The sequence below is a fragment of the Malania oleifera genome, chromosome 2, assembly GCF_029873635.1.
Source record: "Malania oleifera isolate guangnan ecotype guangnan chromosome 2, ASM2987363v1, whole genome shotgun sequence".
NCBI lineage: Eukaryota > Viridiplantae > Streptophyta > Magnoliopsida > Santalales > Ximeniaceae > Malania > Malania oleifera.
In genome coordinates, this window is record NC_080418.1 from 145,057,039 (window position 1) to 145,069,679 (window position 12,641).

At 38.1% G+C, this 12,641-nt stretch overlaps 1 protein-coding gene across 1 annotated transcript in view; it reads left to right on the forward strand.

Moving 5' to 3' along the window:
* The window catches only part of LOC131147964 (uncharacterized), a 39,799-nt gene extending 28,600 nt beyond the window's left edge, over nucleotides 1-11,199 (forward strand). The window contains exons 3-7 of the mRNA XM_058097662.1: nucleotides 123-226; nucleotides 334-436; nucleotides 525-832; nucleotides 10,105-10,410; nucleotides 10,533-11,199. Coding sequence (XP_057953645.1) covers nucleotides 123-226; nucleotides 334-436; nucleotides 525-832; nucleotides 10,105-10,410; nucleotides 10,533-10,907 — 1,196 coding nt within the window. The 3' untranslated portion in view covers nucleotides 10,908-11,199. The remainder of the gene's footprint in view (nucleotides 1-122; nucleotides 227-333; nucleotides 437-524; nucleotides 833-10,104; nucleotides 10,411-10,532) is intronic.
* Nucleotides 11,200-12,641: the final 1,442 nt, after the last annotated feature.

The following is a 12,641-nucleotide window of genomic DNA, read 5'->3' on the forward strand; positions in this document are numbered from 1 at the left end:
ATAAATTTGTCCTTTCTTGCTTCATTTTCCTGACCACATCATATGTATTCTACATTATCAGACTTTTGTTTCATTTCCTTTTCCTTGGGAATTTTGTCTTTATAATTTGTACTCCTATGCAGCTGTGTTTGAGCGTTTTCGTGGAATTCTTCATGAAGGAGAAATAGATAAACGGGTTCAATTTTTGATTGAAGGCTTATTTGCAATAAGAAAAGCCAAATTTCAGGTGCAGTCCCATTTTGTTTCTTGTAATTTAGTTTTACATATTAACCTCTGATCATTTGTAACATCCAAGAATATCCAATTTTGAAATGCATAAATTCATATTTGCAGGGGTATCCTGCTGTTCGTGCTGAACTGGACCTTGTAGAGCAGGAAGATCAATTAACTCATGAGGTTTCTCTTGACGAGGAGATAGATTCAGAGATCACTCTAGGTATCTCTTAGGATATTATTTGAAGCTGTTTGACTAAGCAAAGTTTGGTTACATATGGTTTTAAATTTTTCTTACTGTATGCTTATAGATATTTTTGAGCCGGATCCTCAGTTCGTGGAGAATGAGAAGCGCTACGAAGAATTAAAAAAGACCATACTCGGTGAGGAGTCTGAGGATGAAGCAGGTTCTGATGCAGTCTCAGATGATGAGGATGATGAGGATGAGGATGAGGATGACTCTGAAGAAGAGGATGAACAGCAGATGAAGATAAAGGATGAGACAGAGACCAATCTTATAAATCTACGGAGGACTATTTATCTGACAATTATGTCTAGTGTTGATTTTGAGGAGGCTGGTCATAAGCTATTGAAAATTAAACTGGAACCAGGTCAAGAGGTAAGTGATACAGGCTCTGATTTGGTTATCTTTGTAAGTGAAGGAATTTTATTCACGTGCTTATATAGTTTTATTCTGCTTGCTTTTGGCTTGAACCAAATATATGCCTTTTGGACTTGTGATTTGAGAAGATGCTTTTGATTTTAATATGTAGCATTGCAAATGCCAAGTAGTAAACCTACTTAAGCACTAAGCTCCTTTGCAAATGCATGGAAGTTCAAACATAAAAGAAAATGACCAAAATGAGCTCTATGCATGAAACTTGATTTGTATTTTTGTCTTTCTTGAGAATGAAATATAATTTATTTTTTTATGTAATGTGTCCAAACATTTTTCACTCGTAATAACAGTACTTTTTGAAGCAAATTTTATATTCCAAAGAATCTTTTTGCGGACAAGTACCTCTTATTTTTCATAAATCTTGAAAAATGGAGCCTTGATGTTCCCTACATATGTCTGTGCAATATTTTACAAGCACATGCCCATGTGCATGCTTGTAAAGACATACGCATGTATGCACATGGAAAATTGTATTATTTGCTTCAAAATTGTAGATTCCTAGTCTATTGCTTGGGAGAATTTGCAACAAGTAAAAACAGATGGGGCTGAAAAGAAAGCACTAATTTGAAAATTAAGTGGTAATAGTTCAAGGCAACTACAGATGTTTGACCTATATATTATCACAGTATTTTTTAGGTAAAAGATATATTGAGAGGGATTAGAAAATACATTAAAGTGTGAAATGTAATGCCATTATATTATAGTTTTTGCTGGGCTTGAAAATTTTCTTCATTGGTTACGTTGGGAAGATATACATACTACATACATATATGCTGCATATGCATGGAGGGGGGATCTGAGTTTAAGATAGCTAGCTAAATGTAACAAGGGTAGTGGTTTAAGATTTTTTTATAGGAAAATTAAGATATTTTGAAGTAAAAGAAATTGTGAAAAAGTTGAAAATTGGGGGGCAGTCGAACTTGATGATAATGAAGTTCTGACTGGAGCTTGGATTCGCATGGTGCAGGGATGATGGAGTAGGGTTTTTTTTTTTTGGGGGGGGGGGGGGGTGTTTTGAAAAAAAGGGATAGTCATTGATTGACTAATTTGTTTAGCAAGATCACGAAAATCCACATCTTGTATAATCTATGAATGAAGGAAATGTGGTACTGTACCCATGCAGTTCTAGGAGGGCGGGTTTTGGAATTTACTAATTATTGAGGATTCACAGAATTAAGCTCATGTGTTACCAAAAACAAGATTTTACACCCTGCTAGTCCATACCATAGATTGCTCTTGGTTTATTCAGATTTGGGGCTAGATAATGTGTGAAGCACTGTGTCTGGGAAGTTTGGTTGTAAGACTGAAACTCAGTAGAATTGTTGGGGCCTCTGCACATGCAGTGTGGTGTGTAGTTTAACTTGATGCAATAATCAAAACATGACATATGAACAACAAAGCCTATTCTTACCGGGATGGTCATGCATGTGTTGTGTGGCTCTCTGGTGTAGGATGGTAGGGCATTACAGGGAATGAGAACAAGAAATGAGGAGAGAGAGAGAAAGGAGAAGATAAGGGAAGAAGAAGAAGAAGAAGAAGAAAAGGGAGAAGCCATGTGTAGATAGGGAAGAGAAACACAGTTTTGAATTACAATTCAACAGCTGTCTTCATACAATACACAAAGTGCTTATACACCAACATTATAGCCAAACAAATAATTACAAATATCCCCAAAGTATCTAAAATATTCATAATATCCGTAAATTTTTTTTGATAAGTAATAAGTTTATTGATAACAAAAATGAACACCAATTACACAAGGAGTGTACATGGGGTAAACAAATCAAGAACAGAAATTACAAGAATCTAGTAAATAAAAAACAGATGCAAATGGTTGGTTTCTTATCTGAAACACCTAATATATCTAGATTTACTGATTTAAACCAAAATCTATAATTTTAAGTCATCAAGGAGAATATGATTGCCTAGAAATTGTTGCAAGCAATCCTCCATCAAACTCTCCATTAGGGAAAACTTTACGTTGTCAATACAGTAAATCAAGAGGTGGCACAAAATGTTGCATCGTCAATCACCATGGGAGAGTGAGTATCTAAAAGGTCAACTACTAGCACAATAGAAGAAATCAATTTAATATCTAAATCTATTGTCAACTTGAATAAAAACATGCATTTGTTCCATTTTGTGGAATGATGGAAAATGTTTCACTAGATTTGATTAAAGAAGATGTTGAGAGAGAATACACGAGTGACTCATTTATGAAGGTATGTCAGGATGAAGGTATTGCTCGACACTTCAAGTTAGAGATACATCACAACAGAATGGGGTGGCAGAGCGCATGAATCGGACTTTGTTGGAGAAAGTTCGATGTATGTTGTCTAATGCTGGGTTAGACAAAAGGTTTTGGGCTGAGGCTGTTAGATATGCATGTCATCTCATCAACTGTTTACAATCATCTACAATAGGGGGAAAAACACCCTATGAGGTATGGTTTGGAAAGCCTACTAGTCATTATGATTCTTTACATGTATTTAGTACTATGACTTATCATCATGTTAAAGAATCTAAATTCGATCCAAGAGTCAAGAAAGCAATATTCTTGGGAATAAGTGTAGGATTCAAAGGATATCGTCTTTGGTGTCTTGAGATGAAAAAAATGATTTTAAGTAGGGATGTGACTTTTGATGAACTTACAATGATGAAGAAAACAATACGTAAGGAGTCACCAATTGAAGAAAAGACCAGTGGTACTCAACAACAGGTGGAGGTTGAGACAATTTTGGGAAATCCAGTGGGAAATGAGACTACACAAGGTAACTCTCCAGTTACGGTGGGGAATAGTGTACAAGAAGAAGAGATTTCAATTCGAGAATCTTCACAACAATAAGAATTAATTGTTTCTCAGAGACCAAGACGAGAAATTCGAAAACCTGCTCGGTATACTGATATGGTGGCCTATGCACTTTCAGTTGTGGATGATAATGTTCCTTACACTTTCAAAGAAACAATGAGGAATATGTTCGGGTTGGAGGGCCTAATACATTGGAAACTAATTCCTTCTTGTTAAATTTTGTCAATGTAGGACCCATTGAAAGTGGACTTGCGATGGCTGATTTGCAGCAAGGGATGCTCCACAAATTTCTTCATCATTGAACCACTCTAAAACCAACTTCCTCCTCCTTGTTCCAAGCTAACCCTCTTGTTCTTAACCATGGTCCAACCCTATTGACCTTAACTTAGAACCAACTCAGTTCTTTCACCCTTTTAGTTTAACTTTCTTTATGTTTTCCAACCTTCTCAATTTTAACTTTAAACGAACTCAGTTTTTTCACCCGTTAAATACTTTCTCCTTCCAACCACCTGCAGATCCTCCTTTGCAGTGCATTCAATTTCTTTCTTCCGTGAAGCATATAAAAGGCGATCATAATGTCCTCGCTGATATGTTATCTCGCCCCCTTTACTCCTTAACAATGGAACAACAGATTCATGATTAACAAAAATTGTTCATATTTGAGGAAAAAGGAAGGAAATTCTCAATTAAGGAGAGGACCAACAGTGGCTACTTCTTCACTTTTAGATGACAAAAGATGATGGTTGTCAAAAGAGTCACAAGCCTTCTTTTTCTCAAAAAAAAAAAAAAAAAACAAAAAAAACCAATCATGTGGGCAAAGATGTTTGGGGCCCCCAAGCACGTTGTCATGGCCCAATTGAGAGAGAATCCTTATGAGGACTCTTTATCCATGGAGAAGACACTAGTTGAAGGGACAACTCAAATATATATATATATATATATATATATATATATTTCATAAAAGAGGGCGGCACCTCTTTTCTTTATTATAAAACCCCTCACTTATGATGGAGAAACTAACCATTGGAGTTTCCAATAGCCCCCAGGTTTTAACCACTGTAATTCTGATGACATCTATTTGGGGCCTAGAGTGTGTAAATTTCAAGACCAAAGCAAACCGGAATTCCTCAGCCGCCTTTGTCATCTCCATCTCTATAAAAATGAATCCCTTCTCCCCATTAATATCCACAGGATAACGCATTGGCATTTTGAACGTAGGCACCACCGTGTTTGTTACCATCTGAGAATACGTCTTTTTATTGGTATCTCCAGGTTCAAAGGTCCCCACCGATGAGGGAGTCACCCGTGGAGCGGTTGCCGCCATGGGCAACCCAGGAAAATAGCAACAACACGTTAAAAAAGCTTACAAGAAGTTAAGTTAGAAACAACATGTTACCCTTTGATGATGGCTATGGCGGCAGTGAGGGCTGACAACGTCTCTTCCGACGATGGTGACGAGACTTGACAGCAGAAGGCGAGCCTTCGAGAGAGAGGAGGCTGGGATGATGTGGTCTCGAGTGCAAGGGTGAGATGTCTAGCAAACATTGGGATGATGCTGCTACAGGTGCCTGAGATGCAGGTTGTGAAGCGAGCCGATGTGGATGTACTGATTGTCAACTTGAAAGCCCTAACCCAACAATGAAAATACCCCCCATGTTTAGACTTTTTCTCAAGGGATAAACAATGATGGCGTGGCGAACAAAGACGAGCCTTCGATTCGGAGAGTCGATGCGGATTGTATAGAGAGTCGACGACGCCCCCCCGACGGCGACCCCCCGTGCAGCGACAGTGTAGCCCTAGCTTACAAAAAAAAAACTGTAATAAGAGAGAGAGAGAGAGAGTAGTCTTTGTTCAAAGGGGCAACTCAATTGATCAAGGACCTGTAGTGCAAAATTAAGATCTCTGTTGGAGTATTCGGGGTTTAGGTGGTAGTCATAAGAGGAGAATTGTGAAGGAAATCATTAATAAGAAAATGGAAAATCCTTTTTTGATCACTTTTCTTGATATCATGTTTTTCCAGGAGATCAAGTTAGGAGAAGCCGATCCTCTTTTGATTTCCAAGAATAGAGACTGGACGGTTTTCTTTTCTTCTAGAGTTTCCTGGGGTCAAATTGTGATGTGGGATGTGAGGGTAGCTTCCATTAAGGATTGTCTTGAAAGGTCTCTCTTTGTCAGTTTTACTAGAGTTTAGGGGTTTCGAAGAGTGGTGGTTCATGCTAGTTTATGGCTCAAATTCCTCCTCCTTGCAATGGATAGTAGAGGAGATTTCAATGTAGTATGCAACTCTATAAACAGACTAGGGGGCTCTAGGATCTCTAGCAAGATGTGGTTTTATTTTTGGATTAGGGACCATATGCCCAGGAATCATCCTTCAAGCAATGGCTTATTCACCTGAGTGGCATCTTGGGATAGAAGTACCTCTTTCTATCTTGATAGATTCTTGATCATCGATGAGTGGGAAGGTGTTTTTGCAGATTTGGTGTGGGAGGTTTTTGCTAGGCATGTTTTGAATCGTTGCCCTATGCTTTTTGACTCTAATTTGGTCCATTGGATGTCCATATGTTTTGAATTTGAGAACATGTGGCTGACGTACCCCTTGTTAGGGGAATGTGTGAGATCTTCAGTTGGGGATTGCAACATCCAGGGTTGGGAGGATAATATATTGATGAAAAATTCGAAGTCTGTTAAGTTAAAACTTAAAGGTGGGATAGAAATGTTTTTTGTGAACCTTAAAGATATGAAAAAATTCCATCTTCTTTGAAATGGTGGTTTTGGATAGGTTGGAGGAGTGCAACTTGCTAGATGAGGGGGATAGGGCTAGAAGGGCTACTTTTTGCAATGATTTGGAGATGTTATTGAGGGAAGACATGAGTTGGCGCCAAAAATCAAGGGGGAAGTTGGTGAGGCAGGGGGGCTATGATTCCTGTTTCTTTCGTAGAGGTGGCTAGTAGAAGGTGGAGGAAAGGCTTCATCAAAGAATTAAAACTAGATTTAGGGTGTTCTGTCAGGAATCATGAATAGAGATGAGATCACGATTTCTCTTCAAGAATCTATATATTTAGGAGTGCTTGAATAGATACATGTTGGAAGGCATTGATTGTAGTCCCATTGCGCTAGCTAAGTGGCTTGTATATCCTCTTGATAATTAAGAATAAAAAAAATAGGTGATTGAGATGAGTAGGCAGAGCTTTTGGTCCAGACTGTTTCATGATGGCTTTCTTTCAGGACATTTGGGAGTTCCTACACGACATTTATGAGGTTTTTTTTGAGGAATTTCATTGTTATGGGGTGGTGGGTGCTCGTGTGAACTCTTAACTTTCAAGCACATATCCCTAAATAAGAGAGATATACGAGGGTGAGGGATTTCAGTACTATTAGTTTGCTCACTAGTCTCTAGAAGATTCTTTCAAAAGTCTTATTCAAAAGATCTAGAAAAGTTTCAGATGAAATAGTGATCTCTGCTGAATCTGCGCTCATTAAAGATAGATAAAATCCTTGATGCAGTGTTGGTTGCCAGTGAGGTGGTTGAGGACATGAGGAGGGGGCTTGTTTTTATGTTGGATTTGAGAAAAATTATGATATGGTGATCCAGGGTTTTGGTGATGTTGGTTAGGAAGGTCTAACGGCCATGTGGAGGAAGTTGATCAGAAGTTGCTTGAGGTTCGACCTATTTGTCAATTATTGTTAATGGTCAACAGAGTGGTTTAGGGCTTCCAAGGCTTTAAGCAAGGGGATCCTTTCTCCATTTTGTTTTACTATGGTTGTATATGTTTCAAGATGGATGATTTTGCATGCACAGAGAGGATGGCAATCAGATGTTTGTGAGTTGGGAGGGTTGTCAGTTTCCTGATGATACTATTTGTTTTTCGAGAAAATGTTGTGAAACTCCAATGTTATTACCTTGCTGAGAATATTCGAAAATATTTTGGGACTAAAAAACAATTTGTCCAAGAGTGGGTGGTAGACATTAATATGGGTGGTAGCTTGGTAGGGTTTTGGAGAGACTTAAGGTCTTGGTAGGTTGCGTCTCTTTATGTCGGCCACTCACTTATCTCGGTCTCCTTAGGAGGCAACCCTAGCCCTGTTGCCTTCTTGGATCTTGTGATTAAAATGGGTAGGAGGTTGGAGGGGGTGGAAGAGGGTGTACTTTTCCTCTTGGAGGTCATATTGTTCTCATTAGTACCTTCCTCTCCAACTTGCCCATTTATTTCTTCTCTCTTTTAAGAGTTCCCGTGAGTGTTGCCAGGGTTATTGGGAGGCTGATGCATGAGTTCCTTTGGTCTGGGTTGGGGGATAATAAGAGAGATCACTTGGTTTGCTAAGAGATTGTTAGGAGACCCAAATCGAAGGGAAGGCTGGGCCTTGGCAATGTGGTTGATTAAAACATTTGTCTAATTGGAAAATGATTGTGGATATTCCTCTTTGAAGTTAATTCCTTAGGCTTAAGGTGATAAAAAGTAAGTGTAGGGTCCATTAGAATGGGTGGAACACTAGAGGTACATGCATTGTTTCTCAAGCAAGCTTCTCAACATTTGTTTCCAAGATTGCTTGCTTGTTCTTTCCTCTTACCTGAATCAGAGTTGGTAATGGTGATTGGGTTCAGTTTTGGGAGGGTGTTTGTTTGTTTTTGTATGGATGATGAGAGAATTGGGGAGGGGGATTCTTCAGGTCTCTTTACTAACTCCTTTTCCTCCCACCTATTAAAAACTCCCTCCACCAATGTTCTCCCCAATCATTTTTCTTTGAGTCACATGAAGGCTAAGGTTCCTTTAAGATTTGGATTTTCATTTGAACATATCTCACAATAGGCTTATTATGTATGATTTGTTATGGTACAAAAGTCTGAACAAGGCTGTCTTCGTATGTGCTCCATGTGCCATGACTCCAATGAAACAAATGTACACCTCTTCCTTCATCATCAGGTGGCAGAATATCTTTGGAGTGGTCCTTTCTGTTGGTTTTGCAAAGCTTGAAGCTTTGGTGGCTCCTCTGGTTGTGAGGGATTTCTTGGAAGTGAGTTTTTGAGTTTTTAGCCATACTGAAGAAGTAGAAGAGCTTAATGGAGATGCTCAGTTTTTGCTACATTGTGGATCCTCTGGATTGGGAGGAATACAAAAACTTTCAAGGATCGCACAATCTCCAGTTGTAAGCTCATTCATTTGGATTCCTCCACACCCCCCCCCCCCCTTTGAGGGTTGTCGCTGCCTGATCTGCAGAGGAATTGGAGGGCAGCTTTTTCGCATTTTGATTAAGCCACTCTTTCATTTTTTTGGAGGACATATTGTTCTCCTTTTCCAACCTGCAAAGGGATTGGGGGTGTTAATGTATTTTTGCCGTATCCAAAAAAAAAGATGTTAGGGTTGGAGGCATAGAATGGATGGAGGAGATGATCTCAAGGGAATTTTCAACTATAAGATACATGACTAAGGAATTTGCAACAATGTTCAAATTAACTATTTATTTCAACTATTTTTTAGGGCTGAGTGAATGAGGAAAATGACAGTTAGTCATGGTACATGTCTTGGATTAGGTTAAAGAGTTTCAATTCACGCATCAATTGTGTAAATTGTTGGTTATTGGTTTTGGAAGTGGTGATTGTTTTGTGGTAATTAGTGATGGTTGGACTTTGGATTTGAAGGGACTGGCTTCTTTGTCATGTGTGCCAACTTACCCTTGGGAGAAATATGTGGTTTGAATGCAGTGCATTAGTTAATATTAAAAAATGTCTTGAAGCTGAAAAGGAGTTGTAATATTGCTTTTTTGGGGTGAAAGTTATTAGTTTTATGTTATTGTTTTGTTTCCAAGTTTTACTTGGTTGAACTCAATGAAGATGGCCTTTTGCTTTGCATTGGGCATATTGAGAATGTAGTGCATCCTTCTGGGAAATTTTGAAGCTCTCTTTCAGTGTTACATGGGAGTATTTGTTTAATTGATTATTTTTTTCCCAATATATCATTATATTTTCAGTTTTTGAGAGAATGCTAATGATGATCATTACTGCCAAAGCATCAGCTGTTTTACTTAGCATCTTTTTTGTCATTCTTGTCAGCCCTGTGCTTTCTCACTTTTGCATTCACCATGGTTGCTGAGGGTAACTAGTAAATGCCTTCTTGGTGCACAAAACAAAAAATGATATTACATCAAATCCTTTTTTAGGATATATCATTCTCAGTACTATACTTCAATTTAAGCTTTATGTATTTCTCATGGTTTAGTATGTCCTTTTAATTTGCCATTTTTCATTGGAATTTGTGCAGACTATTTATTCCTTCCCTGCTTCTTCATTTTCTTCCTTAGCCTGTGCACTCTTGTTTACATTCCCTTTTGGGATTTCCAGTCTTAGTAAGTTGTTAGAAGTTAATAGTTTACAGACTCATCATTGTCTGAATTGGTCTGTGTACAGATGGAACTTTGCATTATGCTGCTGGAGTGTTGCAGCCAAGAGAGAACTTACCTCCGGTATTATGGTCTACTGGGGCAGCGCTTTTGCATGATCAACAAGGTTCACCAGGAAAATTTTGAGAAATGTTTTGTCCAGCAATATTCTATGATCCATCGGCTTGAAACAAATAAGTTACGGAATGTGGCCAAGTTTTTTGCCCATTTACTTGGCACAGATGCACTGCCTTGGCATGTTTTGGCTTATATACGCTTAACAGAGGAGGACACCACTTCTTCTTCCCGCATCTTCATTAAGATTCTATTTCAGGTAAGTACCTAGATGGGCACAGTGAGAAAGGCTTCTGATACTTGCTCATTCAAGCCCTCTAGAAAATCATCCAACTTCTAGAGGCTGTTTAAAATTAATATGGTTTCTGAATTCTGTTTCAGGAATTGTCAGAGCACCTTGGCATTCGATTGCTGAATGAGCGACTTACAGATCCAACAATGCAGGAATCTTATGAATCGATTTTCCCGAGGGACAATCCCAAGAACACCCGTTTTTCCATCAACTTCTTTACGTCAATTGGTCTCGGTGGCATCACAGAGAACCTGCGAGAGTACCTGAAGAACATGCCACGTCTTATTATGCAACAACAGAAACCGGTGGCAGAATCTGATGATGATGGATCTGAAAGCTCTGGTTCATCTGGCTCAGATGTGTCTAGTTCTGGGTCAGAATCGAATTCTGGGTCCGAATCAGAGTCTTCAAGCTCTGATGAGAGTGAAAGGGAAGATAGAAAAAGGAAGCGGCGGAGACGTTGATGGAAACCTTTCTCTGTTTCCCTAAAATGTAATTTCATCAATGTAGTGACCAGTTCTGTAAAATATTGTTTTCATTATAATAGGTTTGTCATGTATCCTTTCATTCTTGTTTTGGTAAGGTTTGAAATATTGCAATTGTACCGGGGAAAGCTTTGCCACACTTTTATTCAAGTTCTTGTGTTTAATTTGTATTTAATCTTAGAAAGTGATGTGGCAATCTCGCTTGAGAATATGAGATGTTGGAGAGATATTTGGTGCCCAAACCCTTAATGAAAGATAATTTTTTCCGCTAGTTTCTAAACTTTTTATTGACTTTTGGAAGTAAGTATTTCTGTTTGAAAATATTAATGAAAGAAGAAATTATTGTTCACAATTCTACAGTAGATTTTGAAGTTCAAGCTTAGGAAATTTGTTCTCGTTTTTTACCCAGGCTTATAATGGCATAGTGGACGCGTTTGTTAGTAAAGGTTTATCTATTACTATGGTTACTAAAGTGTTTTTTGTTAAAAATTATTTCATTTTACAGTAAAAAAGAAGCCAAAGGATGCCATGTTGCCGTATTTGGTAATTTTTTTTCTCCGAGAACAGTTTCACAATCACTTTCTTCAATTAAGAATTTTTTTTTTCTTTTTTTCCGACTAATAAAAGTCAAAAGAGCCTCTTGCCTCTTGCAGCGAGAGACTCTAAAAGAACCAAACTATTCCTGAGCTTCTTGAAGGCTCAATTCGGCAAAGGTTTGTCTACTCATCCATTTGCATAATGAGTAAATTTGAGCAATATATTTAAGTTCATTTTGAGTTCGACTTGATGATTAAAAATTTAACAAACAAGCTTGAACATGGGATAGCTTGGCTCGGCTCGGCTCAGCTCAACTCTTTTGCAGCGTTACTAATGACCTTTCAGATTTAGTATTACATTAAACACTTCATTCAATGAGTTTTTTCTTAATACCTCGCCACAGCTTTGTCGATGGAAGTTTACGTAACTCATTCTATATTGAAAGAATGAAAAATGTTTTAATTTTAAACCAAATGTTCATTGTCAACAATTTCTTGTTCTTGAATTTTATTGGCTACTTTTAATTTGTGTTTGTATCTGTGTGCGTGTGTTAAGATTAACGTATCCTTCTCCTCTCTTTGTCTCTGTATACTTTTTGGGAAAAATCATTTTTATTTTTCTTTAATGCAATACATAACGTGAAGGTAGAAGTGAAAATATTGTATTTGCAGATAAATTGAAGATGCACAAACCAACCTAGTTATGCTTGTGGTGAAAGAGAAAGGGGTCTACACTGGCTAGATGGAATGGCCTACCACAAGTGCACAAAGATATTAAGAAGACATTAGCTACGTGTTCAGTTACCATCTCTACAATGAAGAGAGAAGACGTGCTGTGATAGTGTGTCCAACTATCATCTGTGCACAAGAAATAGATGCAGTGGTAATGTGTCCGGTTACCATCCCTGCACAAAAAGAAGAGACAGTGACTGGATAAAACTAACTACCATCTCTGCATGAGGAGAAAATGAGAGGTGCGCAATGGTTGGATTGAATTGCCTACGATCTCTGCACAAAAAAAAAGATGCAATGGTTGGATCAAGTTGCCTACCATTTTTGCATGAAGGGGAAAAAAAGGGTGCAGTAACTGCTTACTATCTTTGCGTGAGGGGAAAAAAGAAAGACGTAGTGGATGGATCAAACTGCTTATCATTTTTGCACAAAAAGAAGATGCTGG